This window comes from Dipodomys ordii, unplaced genomic scaffold (genome assembly GCF_000151885.1).
Source record: "Dipodomys ordii isolate 6190 unplaced genomic scaffold, Dord_2.0 Scaffold31, whole genome shotgun sequence".
Lineage (NCBI taxonomy): Eukaryota > Metazoa > Chordata > Mammalia > Rodentia > Heteromyidae > Dipodomys > Dipodomys ordii.
In genome coordinates, this window is record NW_012267247.1 from 4,805,709 (window position 1) to 4,819,588 (window position 13,880).

The 13,880-nt window shown below is 42.7% G+C and overlaps 1 protein-coding gene across 1 annotated transcript in view; it reads right to left on the reverse strand.

The window, feature by feature from the left end:
- Positions 1 to 13,880, reverse strand: part of Nufip2 (nuclear fragile X mental retardation protein interacting protein 2) — a 33,146-nt gene that overhangs the window by 14,780 nt on the left and 4,486 nt on the right. The window contains exon 2 of the mRNA XM_013016452.1: positions 8,995 to 10,716. Coding sequence (XP_012871906.1) covers positions 8,995 to 10,716 — 1,722 coding nt within the window. The remainder of the gene's footprint in view (positions 1 to 8,994; positions 10,717 to 13,880) is intronic.

A 13,880-nucleotide genomic window follows, 5' to 3' on the forward strand; every position in this document is an offset into this window, starting at 1 on the left:
CGGCTTTTTTCTTATGTGGTGCTGAGGAATCGAACCCAGGGCCTTGAGCATGCAAGGCAAGTGCTCTACCACTGAGCCACCTTCCCAGCCCCTAGATATTTTCTTACACTAACTAGAACATTTAGCTTAAGGATTTACTTGAATGCTAAAAAGTTTAAATGATTGCTGTTAAGAAAATTTTATTGTCCTCAAATAGAGGCCTTGATACACATGTAATCCTAGCTACTCAGAAGGCTGAAATTTGAGGACTGCAGTTTGAGGCCAGCCTGGCCAGGAAGTCCATGAAACATCTCCACTTAGCCATAAAAAAACTGGAAATGAAGCTGTGGCTCAAGTGGCAGAATGCTAGCCTTGAGCAGAAAAAAGCTCAAGGACAGTGTCCAGGCCTTGAGTTCAAGCCCCAGGACTAGCACTAAACTAAACTAAACCAAACCAACCAACCAACCAACAAATAAATTCCCATGAAACATTAAGATCCAAAAGAGAAATAATATCAGTTTAAAAAACAATGAAAGCACATGTATTTGTCACCTCTTAGGTTTTAACTATCCTAAAGAACCTATAGAAGGTCTTTTCAACTATATGAAGGCCTAATAAGAGTATCTTTGTGTTTTTTCTTTACCATGCTCCACTAATAATGGACATTTAAATTGTTAATTACTGCTTCTCAATCAAAATTTTAACCTGCCAGTTCTTTTTTGAAGGACCACAGCATCTAATTAGTTACTGGTGGTTTAAGCCCACGTTTCACTCTTTCAATATATGCAAGTAGACAATTTTGCTAAAAATCTGTAATCTAGGTCATTACCATACAATTTTAAAAAAAATTTTTTTGAGGGTTCAGTCATGGGGCCTGAACTCTGGGCCTGGGCTCTGTCCCTCAGCTCTTCAGCTCACGGCTAGAGCCCTACCACTTGAGCCACAGCGCCACTTCCGGCTTTTTCTTTTTGCTTATGTGGTGCTGAGTAATCAAACCCAGGGCCTCTGGCATGCAAGGCATGCGCTCTACTACTGAGCCACCTTCCCAGCCCACAATTTGAAATTTTTATACATCAAAACCCTAGGGTGTGGGCTGGGAAGGTGGCTCAGGGATAGAGTGCTTGCCTTGCATGCATGAGGCTCTGGGTTCGATTCCTCAGTACCATTTAAGCAGAAAAAGCTGGAAGTGGTGCTGCAGCTTAAAGTGGTAGAGCACTAGCCTTGAGCTGAAGAACTTAGAGACAGTACCCAGGCCCTGAGTTCAGGCCCCACAACCGACCAAAACCAACCAACCAAACCCTTAGGGTGCCAGATGTTGGTGGCTTATGCTTGTAATCCTAGCTACTCAAGAGGCTGAAATCTAAGGCTCATGGTACAAAGCCAGCCTGGGCTGTCCTCAAATATGGGCCTTATAATAGGAATTTGATAATTACTTCTAAGTGTCAGAACAAAAAAAAAAAAGATGCGATATGCAGTTAAAATAATAAACTGGTGGGGTGGGGGGATGGGAAGAAGAAACAAAGGAGGAGGCAACAACGCTTGGTAAGAAATGTACCTCTTACCTTGCCCATGTAATTGTAACCCCTCCCCACGGTATTTTCACAATTAAAAAAAAACAAAATTGGGGCTGGGAAGGCGGCTCAGTGGAAGAGCGTTTGCCTTGCATGCATGAGGCCCTGGGTTCGATTCCTCAGCACCACATAAGCAAAAAGGAAAAAGCCGGAAGTTGCGCTGTGGTTCAAGTGGTAGACTGCTAGCCTTGAGCTGAAGAGCTGAGGGACAGTGCCCAGGCCCAGAGTTCAAGCCCCATGACCAAAAAAAAAAAAAAAAAAGCTCTAGGGCTATCAGGAGCACACACATGAGGCCCTGGGTCCAACAAGACAAAAACAAATACACACAAGTATTGCGCTTTTTTTCTTTTAAGTGCTATAAAGGCTTTAACTCAGGACTTCATACTTGCCAGCAGATATGCTATTTTGTTTTGCTTTTGTCAGTTGTGGGGCCTGAACTCTGGGCCTGGGCACTGTCCCTCAACTCTTCAGTTCAAGGCTAGCACTCTACCTCTTGAGCCACAGTGCCTCTCACTTCCAGCTTTTTTTTTTTTTTGAGTTGAGCAGGGAAAAGTGAACAATTGGACTGAGATCCCACCTTTGGCTTCCCACTTTTCATTGTAACTAGGATGACAGGTGTACACTATGCCTAGGTTCTTTGGTTAAGAGTTTTGCAAACTTTTTTTCTTAAGTCACAAGGATACACACTATGAATAACAGGCCTGCCTGTGTCAGTCCTGGGGCTTGAACTCTGGGCCTAGGCACTGTCCCTCAGCTCTTCAGCTCAAAGCCATAGCTCAAGGCAAGAGCTCTACCATTTGAGCCACAGCACCACTTCTGGTTTTCTGGTGGTTAGAGATAAAAGAGTCTCACGAACTTTCCTGCCCTGGCTGGCTTGAACCGTGATCCTCAGATCTCAGCCTCCTGAGTAGCTAGGATTACAGGTGTGGGCCACCAGCACCTGGTATAGGCCTTTATTTTTGAATAAAGTGTTTTTCTTTTCCTTTTCTGTTTTTGCTGGTCCTGTCGCTTGAACTCTGGTCCTGGGCCCTGTTCCTGAGTTCTTCAGCCCAAGGGGAACACTCTGCCACTTAGCCACAATACCACTTCTTGTTTTCTGGTGGTTAACTGGAGATATGAATCTCACAGACTTCCCTGTGAGCTGGCTTTTTTGAATCACGATTCTCAGATCTCAGTCTCCAGAGCAGCTAGGATTATAGGCATGAGCCACTGGCGTCTGGCTCATAATCTATTTAATGGAAAATATATTTTCCAAAGCCAATACACAACTTTATTCCCACAACTTAGTGGGAATAAAGGTACTATTTTACATCTTCAGATCTCAACCTCCTGAGTATCTAGGATTATAAGTGGGAGCCACTGGTGTCTAACTTCTTTTTTGGGAGTACTGAGGGCTTCATTTACACCCAGGGGTCTAGGGCTGGGGATATGGCTTAGTGCTTGCCTTACATACATGAAGCCCTGGGTTTGATTGCTCAGTACCACATCATCAGAAAAGGCCAGAAGTGGCACTGTGGCTCAAGTGGTAGAGTGCTGGCCTTGAACAAAAGAAGCTCAGGGACAGTGCCCAGTCGAGTTCAAGCCCCAGGGCTGGCAATAAACAAACAAACCCAGGGGTCTGGCTGGGAGCTGGTGGTACATATGTGTAATCCCACCTACTCAGAAACTGAGATCTGAGGATCATGTGCTTCCAAGCCAGCTAGGCAGAAAAAGTCTATGAGACTCTTATCTCCAATTAAACAGTAAAAAGCCAGAAGTGGAGCTGTGGTTCAAGTGGTAAGAACAGCCTTGAGCAAAAACTCAAATAAGAGTGAGGGGTCTTGAATTCAAGCCTCAGTACTGGTGCAAAAAATAAATAAAACCCAAGGCCTCCTCCTAGCTAGGTAGACACTTAACATAACTGACATTCCCACAATCTCAGCATCCCACATAGCTAAAATGACAGGCAGTATACTATACTCAAGGACTGGTTGAAAAAGAGACTCGTGTTAATTCTGAGCTGGCTTTAAACTATGGAAATGTTGATCTCAAGTTTTCCAAATAGCTAGGATTATAGGTGTGAATCACTGGCACCTAGCCTGGCTTTAAAAAACATTAGTTAAGCAGGCACTAGTGGTTCATACCTATAATCATAGCTACTTAGGAGGTTGAGATAGGATTTGGAGGCATGGCTCAGTTGGTAGGATGCTGGCCAATCATTGACAGTGGCGAGTAGAGTTCAAGTCCCAGTCTCGAACTTAAAAAAAGAGGAGGGGGCTGGGAAGTTAGCTCAGTGGTAGAGTGCTTGTCTCTCATGCATGAGGCCCTAGTTCAATTCCTCAGCACCACACAAGCAGAAAAAAGCTGGAAGTGGTGCTGTGGCTCAAGTGGTAGGGCACTAGCCTGGAGCTGAAGAGCTGAAGGGACAGTGCCCAGGCCCAGAGTTCAGCCCCCACGACAGACTGACAGACCAACGGATGGACAGATGCATGCACACGCACACAAACGTGCGCGTGCGTGCATGCACGCACATAGAGGAAGCTGGGATCTGAGGATCATAGTTCGAAGCCAACTTGGGCAGAAAAAGTCTTTGATATCCTATCTCCTTCACTGACCTATCAAAAAAGCCAGAAGTGGCGGGGCGCCAGTAGCTCGCCAGTAACTCACCAGTAGTCTGTAATCCTAGCTACTCAGGAGGCTGAGATCACAGTTCAAAGCCAGGCTGGGCAGGAATGTCCGTGAAGCTCTTACCTCCAATAAACCACCAGAAAACCAGAAGTGGCTCTGTGGTTCAAGTGGTAGAGTGCTCGCCTTGAGCTGAAGACAGTGCCCAGGCCCAGAGTTTAAGCCCCAATATCACCCCCCCAAAAAAAAAGCCAGAAGTGGGGCTGTGGCTTCAACAATAGAACACTAGCCTTGAGCAAAAGAAGCTCAAGCTCAAGTACAGTGCCCAGACCCTGAGTCCAAGCCCCAGGACCAGCCAAAACAAAAAGGACTATGTAATGTCATATGTGGTGGTTCATACTCTATGATGTGGCTCCAGTGGTGGTAGGGCCTTTACTTGCCTAGCAAGACAGTTTAATTCCCAATGAGAGAAAACAGCTGGGTGTGGGTGACTCACACCTATAATCCTAGCTACTCAAGAGACTGGGATCTGAGGACTGAAGTTCAAATCCAACCAGGGCAGTGAAGTCTCATAGACCCATCTCCAAATTAACCACCAGAAACCAGAAATGGAGCTGTAGCTCAAAGTGGTAAAGCATTAGCCTTGAGCAAAAAAAGTTCAGAGATAGCACCTAGGCCCTGAGTTCAAACCCCCCTGGCGAAAGGGAAAGGGAAGAGGGAGAACTATTTAGTTCCTTCTGGGAACAAATGCTCAAAACCTACATACTACTAACCCTTAAGCAGTAAGATCAGGATCAGTACCTGCCACCATCTACTCAGAGGGTACATATTTGTTCTTTTTCCCCACTTTGGGTGCTGTTGATTGAATCCAAGGTCGCTGTGCTATAATACTGCCCAGCTACAGTACAAGCCTGTATTCTGATTCCCAATAACACCACAAAGTATCCACAAAATTATTAGGTACTACAATATATACTACAGTTCATTTATAGCTATAAATAAATAAGTCATCTTTAATTTAAATTTCTCTAGACAGCGATAACATGATATACTTTTTTTTTGTCGGTCATAGGGCTTGAACTCTGGGCCTGGGCACTGTCCCTCAGTGAAGGCAAGCACTCTGCCACTTGAGCTACAGCACCACTTCCGGTTTTCTAGTGGTTTATTGGAGACAGGAGTCTCACGGTCTTTCCTGCGCGGGCTGGCTTTGAACCAAGATCCTCAGATCTCAGCCTCCTGAGTAGCTAGGATTACAGGCCTGAACCACCGACGCCAGCACTCTTTTGTTTGTGTCTGCCCATTTGTAAGTGCTAACTTAAGACAAACTTTTTTGGTTTTGGTATTTCTAGGCTGTGTATTTTGCAAGTTTTGTTGTTAGTCTTAACACACACACACACAAACTCATTAACTGGGTATTGGTGGCTCAAGCCTGTAATCCTAGCTAAGATCTGAAAATCTTAGTTCAAAGCCAGCCTAGGCAGAAAAATATCAGAGGTGTGGCTTAAGTGGTAGAGTGTTAGCCTTGAGCAAAAAGGATCAGGGATAGTGCCCAGGACCCTGAGTTCAGAACTGTTCCTCCAAAGCTGACTTTGAGTTCTTAATATCTTTTAGTTATACTGAATTTTACATTTAATCTTTAATCTTGCAAACCTGAGGACAAGATTAATATTGTTCCACTTATCCCAATCATGAAATATAAATCTTTATTCCTCTCTTTTGCCTCTGTGCACTAAGTCAAATTTACCAATATATGATTTCATTGAATATTCTAAAATATTAGCATTTCTAATACTTGACAAACTTCAGAGCAATACTAACCAGCCAAGATAAAGCTACTCAGTTTAAATTAACATTTCAACCTAACACATGACTTACAACAATCCACCCTACTTCTATTGGATTTAAATAACTTTTAGACCATTTCAATCAAAAATTCATTTTTAAAAACATCTAGAATTCAGAGCCTTTGAAGAAAGGATACTCTAAAGTAAGCATTCTGATTATTTCAAAGGAGGCAACAGTTACATATCTCGGTATGTTCATCAAAAGCTATCAACCCTAACATTTTAAAAAATAATGGGAAGCCGGACGCTGGTGGCTCACGCCTGTAATCCTAGCTACTCAGGAGGCTGAGATCTGAGGATCGCAGTTCAAAGCCAGCCAGGGCAGGAGAGACCATGAGACTCCTATCTCCAATAAACCACCAGAAAACCGGAAGTGGCGCTGTAGCTCAAGTGGTAGAGCGCTCGCCTTGAGCTGAAGAGCGGAGGGACAGCGCCCAGGCCCAGAGTTCAAGCCCCACAACTGACCAAAAAAAAAATAATAATAATAATGGGAGGAGGCTGGGAAGGTGGCTCAGTGATAGAACGCATGCCTTGCATGTCTGGGCCCTGGGTTAGATTCCTCAGCACCACATAAGCAAAAAGAAACAAAGCCAGAAGTGGCGCTGTGGCTCAAGTTGGTAGAACGCTAGTCTTGAGCTGAAGAGCTGAGGGATAGTGCCCAGGCCCAGAGTTCAGGCCCCACGACTGGACCCTCCCCCCAAAAATAAAATAAATAAATAAAAGGCAATGTGAAATGATTTTAACTATTCTGATAAAAAATAATGGGCTTGGGGGTTTGTAGCTGATGTACAAAGCCTTGGTCTTTCAATTCCTAGCCCCTCTCCCTGCAAAATAAACTAGTACATCTTTTTTTTAGATCAGAGGCTCAAACTCAGTACCTAATATTTTTGTTCATTGGCTAGCACTCTACCAACTGAGCCACACTTCCAACCCCAACTGGTAAAGGTTGATACTGGAAACTGGACATCAAAGGCACAACCAACAAAACAAAAAGCAGCCAGAATGAGAGAAAAGTATATGCACTCGTGGCTCATACCCATAATCCTAGCTACTCAGGAGAAGGAGATCTGAGGATTGTGGTTTGAAGCCAGCCTGGTTGGGAAAGTCCATGAGATTCTTATCTCCAATGAACCACGCAGAAAAAGCCAAAAGTGGCAATATGGCTCAAGTGGCAGAGAACTAGACTTGAAAAAAAAAAGCTCAGGGATTGGGGTTGAAAATGTGGCTTCGTGGTAAAGCGCTTGCCTAGCATGCATGAAGCCCTGGATTCAATTCCTCAATACCACATGAACAGAAAAAGTGGAAATGATGCTGTGGCTCAAGCGGTAGGCATGCTAGCCTTGAGTAAAAAGCTCAAGGGCAGTGCCCAGGACCTGAATTCAAGCCCCACAACTGGCAAAAAAAAAAAAAAAAACAGCTCAGATAGCACCCAAAACTCAGGCCAAAAAAAAAAAAAAAAAAACCCTAACCTCAGATTTTCCTGCCCAGAAAGGTTTTGGTGATTAATTGGAGATCAGAGTCTCTCTCAGACTTTCCTACCCAGGTTGGTTTTGAACCACGATCCTCAGATTTCAGCCTCCTGAGTAGCTAGGATTATAGATGCCTGGCTTTATTACCATTTTTTAAAGAAATGGGAAAATAAATTAAAAAATGGTATTTGCTTATTGTACTATATACATTCCAATTGAGAGACCAAGGAAGACAGGCAGACATAAAGTCATTATTTTTCTTCTTTTTTTTGGGTCAACTATTCTTGGGCCTGGGTGCCGACTCTGAGCTTTTTTGCTCAAGGCTAGCACTCTACCATATTAAGCCACAGAATCACTTCAATTTTTCCAGTGGTTAATTGGCGTTAAGAGTCTCCCAGACTTTCCTACCAGGCTAGCTAGATCCTCATATCTCAACCTGCTGAGTAGTTAGGATTACAGGCGTGAGCCACCACCATCCAGCAAAGTCATTAACTCTTCCCTACAATCAATCTTCTCCCTTTCTTGTAGTTCCAGTTACTACTTAAATGAGCATATACAGTACAAATTGAGTATATATGCACATATTAGTGTGGCTTTGTTAAGGAAGGATAACAATAAATTGGGATATGGAAAATCTCCTACGGGGCTAGGAAGGTGGCTCAGAGGTAGAGCGCTTGCCTTGCATGCCAGAGGCCCTGGGTTCGATTCCTCAGCACCACATAAGAAAAAAGAAAAAAGCCAGAAGTGGCGCTGTGGCTCAAGTGGTAGAGCGCTAGCCTTGAGCTGAAGAGCTGAGGGACAGCGCCCAGGCCCAGAGTTCAGGCCCCACGACCGGACCAAAAAAAAAAAAAAAACCCAGAAATTCTCCTACTTGCTAAGGATTTAGTTATGCCAGTCAAGTTTTTGCCTGATACAAATAAGTCATATTCTAACAAAGATATATTAGTATGCAACTCAAAAGATTTGATTTTTTAAAAAAATATATGGGCTACAACTGGCCTCCCAACTCCCAGGCTGAAAAACTCATTTTGCCTCAGATTCCCAAGTAGCTAGGACACCACACATTTAGTATCATTTCCTTTTTTATAAGACTTTGGGACTATAAAAGCAAATTCAAAGAACCTGATCTCTACTATGCTGACTAAATTACTTTCGCGTTAACCATGTTTTGGACTCCTCAAATTACAACTATTAAACACTTCACTAACAAAATAAGTTACCAGAATTCAAGCGAAATAAGGTCATCCCTCTAGGCAAGTCTCCAGATTTCACATACATATCCCTTTAGTCTTTGAACCACAAGGTCAATTATAAAAAAAAATACCTTTACACTGAAATCCTGAACATTTCTTTTAAACTTATACACTATTTCTAAAGACCTTGAAGCTATTTATCTATACTCATTCTCAACTAAGCTCTGAAATAAAGAATCTCAATTTTTTTTGCAAACAGGCATGTGTGTGTATTAAAAAAAAATATATGTATATAAAAGTTGGCCAGTAAGAATTTTTGAATAAAAAAAGTTACCTTTAGTGTGATATACAATAGCAGCCCTCGGGTCAAAAGAACCCCAGCTATCATTCCTTTCTAGGCCTCTCTGGTATTTCTGTTCTTTGGCAGAGCCTAACGAAGTGTTCGTAGGAGAGGCCAGAGGATTTTGATTTTCTATCTCGTAGTCCTTTGAGAGAAACACTAAAGCACCTTGACTACTGGTGTCTGCTTTTTGCAGTTCACCTATATGACTGGATTCCAAGGATAAGGCTCCACTCTCATTAGTAGTCCCAGGTTTCAGAATGCTACCCAGAACTTGAGGACTAGTCCGTTTCTCCAGCTCATAAGCCTTGGGAAACACAGGATGCTCAGTTCCTGAGGGGATTATTTCAGCACCCTGTGAAACCAAACTGGCAGGATATTCTCCTTGAAATGTCACCTCCATCACTTTATGATCTGATGATTTTCCAATAACAGTCTCAGGGCCAGCACTGGGCTCATTTATAAATGATAAACCCCATTGATTCTGGAAGATATCCCCCAGGTTTTGCTGATCTGTCTGAGAGGGCAGATCCACTTGTGCTGTGCTCAACAGCACAGTTTGCATATTTGAAGGGTAGATAAAAAGGCTAGACTTAATTTGTTCAACAGCTGCTGAAGTTAGACTCATGTCCTGGAGAACTGAATCAGTTCCAGAAGAGATGGGTGTTAGAGTATTAGCAGCAGTAGTTAGCAGTGGCTGAGCCCCTGGATACATATTTGTATCAGTCCCTGCTAAAACAGGCCCATTAGAAAAGTTGGCAGAAGTAACAGATTTCAACGCTGACATAGGGACTTGGGATAACCGACTCGAAGACTGGGTCTGAGTTTCCCCAGTAGATGATGAAGAGGATGATGATGAAGATGGTGACACAGAAGAGTTCTGAATAGTTTTGTTGAGGTTTTCCTTAACTTTGCTTGCATAACTTATTTTAGGAACTATTTTAGCACTACTATTGTCCACTGGAAAAACTGGAGGTGGTTTAAACAGGGTCCATGAGTCTTCTTTGGAGGCAGCAGCTGAAGCATGCTTTCCTTTGGGCCGATCATCAAACTTTTTGCTGCTCATACCAGGTTTAATATCTGAGCTTTTACGAAGCAAATCACCCATAGCAGGTTTTCCCCGGCTTGTTCCTCCAGGCCCAGTTTCATACTTCCAAATGGGCTTTGAACCATCTACTCGATTTCCCTTTTGTTCACTATAATCAGGCTTGAAAGTTTCAAGTCCCTGTTTCAAGGTTGTGACACTAGTCTCTTGTTGCATTATTTTGTCCTGTACTAAATTAAGGTTTTCACAACCCTTGGCACTATTGCGCCTAGCTTTCCTTTTTTTAGGAGTGGTATATCCACTCTCAGACCCACTACCATCATTATCTGCTCCTTTACCCATATAACCATTAGTAATATAGCCTGAATTATTTGTTATAACACCATTTGGAATTGCTATAGCATCGGTCTTATCTACAGACTGGTTCTCTCCAGATTTACTTTCATAAGATTTCCCATTCTTTTTGTCCATGCTGTTTTTCTGAATGAAATTCTTGGTTTTAATTCCTGCTTTTCCAAAGGTACCAGCCTTCACAGTCTGCTTCAGGCTGGTGTCTACAACCTGCTGGTTGCCATTGAGGACTCTGGAAATAGGATTGGCAGCATCATCAGAACTGAGGCTTTTTAAAGATATTTCTCTTTCTCCGGCATTACCATTTATTTCACCATAGCCTGTGGGAAGAAAAAGAAAGATTTCAAAAATCACAAAATTTAACTTATAGTAATACTTAACATTTGAAGGCTGTAACCTGTTATTTTTTTCATACCTCTACAAAAGAAACTTGTCAGCCCCAATTCATAGATCAGGACTCAACATCTATTGCTAGGAAAAGGGGCAGGAGCAAGCCATGATTCAAACCATCAAAGTAAACATAACCTTTTTTTGGTTGTGGGGACTTGAACTCAGGGCATGGGCACTGTTACTGAGCTTTTCTGCTCAAGGCTAGCAATCACACAGCTCTACTTCTGGTTTTCTGCTGGTTAACTGGAGCTAAGAGTCTCATGGACTTTCCACTCCAGGCTGGCTTCAAACAGGAATCCTCACATCTCAGCCTCCTGAGCAGTTGTAGAATAACAGATGTGAGCCATCAGCACCTGGCTCAAACATGAGTTTTTTTTGTTTTACTAGTCCTGGGCATGAGCTCAGGGCCTCAAAGCTGTCTCTGAGCTGGTTCTGCTCAAGTCTAGTGTTCTACCACTTGAAACACAACACTACTTCCTGCCTTTTGAGCCATTTAAAGATAGAAGTCTCCTGGACTTTCCTGCCCAACCTGACTTCGAACCAAGATCCTCAGGATTACAGGCATGAGCCATGTCTTTTTAATTTTTATTTTTTGGTTGTGGGGCTTGAACTCTGGGCCTGAGAGCTGTCCCTCAGCTCTTCAGCTCAAGGCAAGCACTCTACCACTTGAGCTACAGTGCCACTTCCAGTTTTCTAGTGGTTTGTTTATTGGAGATAAGAGTTTCACGGACTTTCCTGCCAGGGCTGGCTTTGAACCGAGATCCTCAGATCTCAGCCTCCTGAGTAGCTAGTATTACATGCATGAGCCACCGGTGCCCGGTGAGCCATGTCTTTTTAATAAGCAGTATGCCATTAATACCTGTACATCTAATGTATCCAAAGATGCCACAAAAGCCATTACAAATTTTCTTTGTAATTAATAGTGTTGGGGCTGAGGGTATAGCTTAGTGTTAGGGTGCTTGTCTAGCATCCATGAGGCCCTGGGTTTGATTCCTCAGCATCATGTAAAGAACTTAGTGCTACCCTCTTAGCCAAACCCAAGTTTTACTTATGTAAGTATTAAAAGAAAAAAGGAAATTAAGTACATACATCATTTCTATGAAACCATAAATGGTCAAGCTTCCATTGTTTCTATCAAATCTCAAACAATTAACTTTTTCTAAAACTCATTCTGACATTAAACTACACACACACACACACATATTTGGAGAGGGGATTGTGGGGAGGTCAGTCCTGGGGGTTGAACTCGGGACCACGGCACTGTCCTTGAGCTTCTTTAGCTCAAGGAGCAGCGTGCGAGCCTTGAGCCACTGTGCCACTTCCAGCTTTTTCTGTTTATGTGGTACTGAGGAATCAAACCCAGGGCTTCATGCATAGTAGGCAAGTACTCTACCACTAAGCCACATTCTCAGCCCCTAGACTGTATTTTTAATACATGAAACAAATGGTTGTGCATCAATGTCTCTAAATATTATTAGGAATTTGAACTCTAGTATATTTGAAATTTTACTATAACAGCTATACAACTTGCCACTACTATGCTTCTTACCACTTCCTATTTAAAAAAAATCAGTGAGAAAATACTAACAAAACTACAACGAAAAGAACCGAATTTTCAAGAGTTGTGGTATAAAGTTCAGCTACCATAAATAGTTTTATTACAGGGCTGGGAATGTGGCTTAGTGGTAGAGTGCTTGCCTAACATGCATGAAGACCTGGGTTCTATTCCTCAGTACCACATACACAGAAAAAGCTGGAAGTGGCTCTGTGGCTCAAGTGGTAGAGTGCTAGCCTTGAGCAAAAGCAGCTCAAGGACAGTGCCAAGGCCTGAGTCCAAGCCCCCAGGACTGGCAAAAGAAAGAGAAAGCAGGGGAGGGAGGAAGAGAGAGAAGGAGGGAGGGAGGGGAAAAGGAGGGAGGGAGAAGGAAAGGGGGAGGAAGAAGGAGGGAGGGATGGAGGGAGGGAGGAAGGAAGGGAGGAAGGAAGGAGAAATACTTCTATTACTATAACAGGCAATTTAATATGGTCAAACAACCTTTTCAACTTTTTTACTAGTTCACCTTTCTGTGAAAAGTATACAAACGCACCCTAGTCAAGTCAGATACACATTTAAGGAAGTTTTTCATAGGTCATAAAGAGATTCAACAAGAATATAAATTAGTAGCCTTTACCACCTTCATTAATGCTTTTAGACTTCTCAGCTGTGAAAGCTAAAAAACACATTTTTTTGGTAGCAATACTAGGGCTTAAACTCAGCCTGTGCTCTCAGCCTTTTTGATCAGGTGGTGCCTACCACTTGAATCACACCTCCAGTCCAGCCTCTTTGCTGGTTAAGGAGTCTTGTGGACTTCTCTGTGCCTACATATATGCATGTATACACAACAGTCTTTAATTTCTTATATGATCAATCCCAATTATCAATGTAAATCAAAAGGCTCTTTGGTGTTCTCGATGTTAAGAGTAATAATAAGGGAGATTCTTTTGAGTAGCATTGTTTTAAAATAGGAAACAACTGGGAAGATTTATAAGGGTTTACTAAAATTTTGTCACTCATTTTACATCAGAAAAAAGGAAAAAATACTCAAACAGTTAAAGATATCTCATGAAGAATAAGAGTTTCCAGAAAATAATTCTTTTAAAACACTATGTACCAAGAGTCTCGGTAGAGGCTCACACCTATAATCCCAGCAACTTGGGAACCAGAGATTGGAACAATCTGAGGCACAGCAGCAAAAAAAGTGGGGTGTGGTGGTACTCACTTGAGAGCCTAACTATGAGAAGTTCTACAGAAGAATTGTAGTCTGTGACATGCTTCAAGCAAAAACAAAAGGCCCCATCCAAAAATAACTAAAAAGGGCTGGAAATCATGGCTCAAAGGATAGAACACTTGCTAGCAAGTATACTTGCTACCCTCGGTACTACTAAAAAAGTAAAATTAGCTGGGTAGCTGTATCTTATTTTTTTTTGGGTCCGGTCATGGGGCCTGAACTCTGGGCCTGGGCGCTGTCCCTCAGCTCTTCAGCTAGCGCTCTACCACTTGAGCCACAGCGCCACTTCCGGCTTTTTTCTTTTTGCTTATGTGGTGCTGAGGAAT